General features: G+C 34.8%; 1 protein-coding gene across 1 annotated transcript; it reads left to right on the top strand.

The window, feature by feature from the left end:
• The first annotated feature begins 974 nt into the window (after positions 1–974).
• Positions 975–1,728, top strand: LOC125605832. Its single transcript, XM_048775299.1, has one exon. The coding sequence runs from the start codon at positions 1,015–1,017 to the stop codon at positions 1,267–1,269; it is 255 nt and encodes an 84-aa protein (XP_048631256.1). The 5' UTR covers positions 975–1,014; the 3' UTR covers positions 1,270–1,728.
• Positions 1,729–1,948: the final 220 nt, after the last annotated feature.

The following is a 1,948-nucleotide window of genomic DNA, read 5'->3' as shown; positions in this document are numbered from 1 at the left end:
GATGAGTGACAACGAGAAGCTCAAAGGGAGACGAAGTGATGTCGTAGTCGGCCCACTCCCACCGCAATATCGTCTCCAATCACTTCTCTCTCAATTCATCTTTACCATATAATCCCGTTTTGTTCATACGAGAGTATGGTCCACCATTCATATGGGCTCACATTTTTCAGCTAAAACAAAACATCTTTTTCTTTATATATGGAGAATCTCGTACCAAAACTCGTGAATGGTCAAGTATTTTTCTTTATATATGGAGAATCTCGAACCAAAACTCGTGAATGGTCAAGTATTTTTTGTCAATTGTCATTCATTAGTATCTATAATGCTTAATCATATGCTTGGCATTGTAATAGAAACACTTACCACCAGCTAATGATCAAATTGATACGAATTCAAGTCCTGGAATGTTTTTTTCAATAAATATTTATTCCATCCGTTCTTAAAAGATAAATTTTTTTAGTATTTTCACATATATAAAAAAATATATTAAACTATCATAATAAATACAGTATATTGTTTTCTATAATTTTCAATTTTCAATTTTTAATAACTTTAAACTAATAATAATTCAATAAAACCAATTAATTTTCTTGAAGTTTATAATTTTTTTATAGAAAATACAAAAATATATCTTTTTGAAATAAATATTTTTTTAAAAAGTTTATCATTAAGGAACCTAAAGGAGTAGTTCTTTAAAATATCAAATCAAATACTTCCTTTACATTTCCTTTTATTAATTATAAAGATCAGGATATATCCTAGAATAAATTTCTGACCTCATGGTTTTTGTACAAATATCAAGACGTGCACCAAAACCATTAACCACGTGTGACGTTTCAAGTTTTTTGTCTGGCGACGTATCATCTACACAATACTAAAGGATAAATATGTAATTAATAATATTTTAAGCATGACTAGTATTTATAGTCGACTTCTCTTTTTTGGTAAAACCACAAACACAAAATCTTAAAAAGGAAGAATCTGTAGTTTTAACTAAAGTCTGAAACGAACAAAATGTGCTACAAAAAGATTCTCCCACCTGTTATTCCACCGCCAAAGTTACCGGCGGCAGAAGTGACGGTGACGACGGAGGTGGTAGCCATCGCGAGTGTCCGTGACGACGGCGGTGAAAAGAAGGTGTGTGTATGTTCACCGTCGAAGCATCCAAGATCGTTCAAGTGTAGGTATCATCATCATGAATATCAATGGCTTCCTTCTTCTTCTTCTTCTTCTTCCTCTCCGTATTCTTCTTCTTCACTCCAAAAATGACACATCAATCACTACAAGAAAACACGCCGAATTCCGACGGAGGTTCCGACGGATTAAAATTCGTCGGACGTTTGTGACGGATTTCCGACCAATTTCCGACGAAAACAAAAAATTTGAAGTCGTCGGAATTCCGTCGGCCATTTCCGACGAATTTCAGAGGAAAAATGGCTCGTCGGAATATTCCGACGACTTTTCGACGACATTCTGATAAAACATATAACCGTTGTAGTCGTCGGAAATTCGTCGGAATATACCGACGAACTTCCGACGACATTCCGATTGAGAGATATAAATGTTACCGTCGTCGGTATTCCGTCGGAATTTTCTGACGAATTTCCGACGAACCATGTTTCCGTCGGAAATCCCTCGCAAAATACCGACGACATAGCGACGACAAAGGGTTCCATTGAAGTTTGGAAATGTCCTCGGTAATTCGTCAGAATTTACCGACGACATTCCGACGAACTAGACAAGTTCGTCGGAATGTCGTCGGTATATTCCGACGAATTACCGAGGACATGTGTTTCTAAAAAATTTCAAACATAAAAATCTATAAATTTAGATGCCAAAACTATGAAAATAACACATAATAAGTGTTTAGTATAGAATTAGATCACAACCGTTCAAATATAACAACTCATTAAAATATTTATGTATGCATATCATTGTTTTCATAACA

Source organism: Brassica napus, unplaced genomic scaffold (assembly GCF_020379485.1).
Source record: "Brassica napus cultivar Da-Ae unplaced genomic scaffold, Da-Ae ScsIHWf_807;HRSCAF=1156, whole genome shotgun sequence".
NCBI lineage: Eukaryota > Viridiplantae > Streptophyta > Magnoliopsida > Brassicales > Brassicaceae > Brassica > Brassica napus.
The sequence above is the reverse complement of the archived record's forward strand: the minus strand, read 5'-3'. Positions and strand labels throughout refer to the sequence as shown.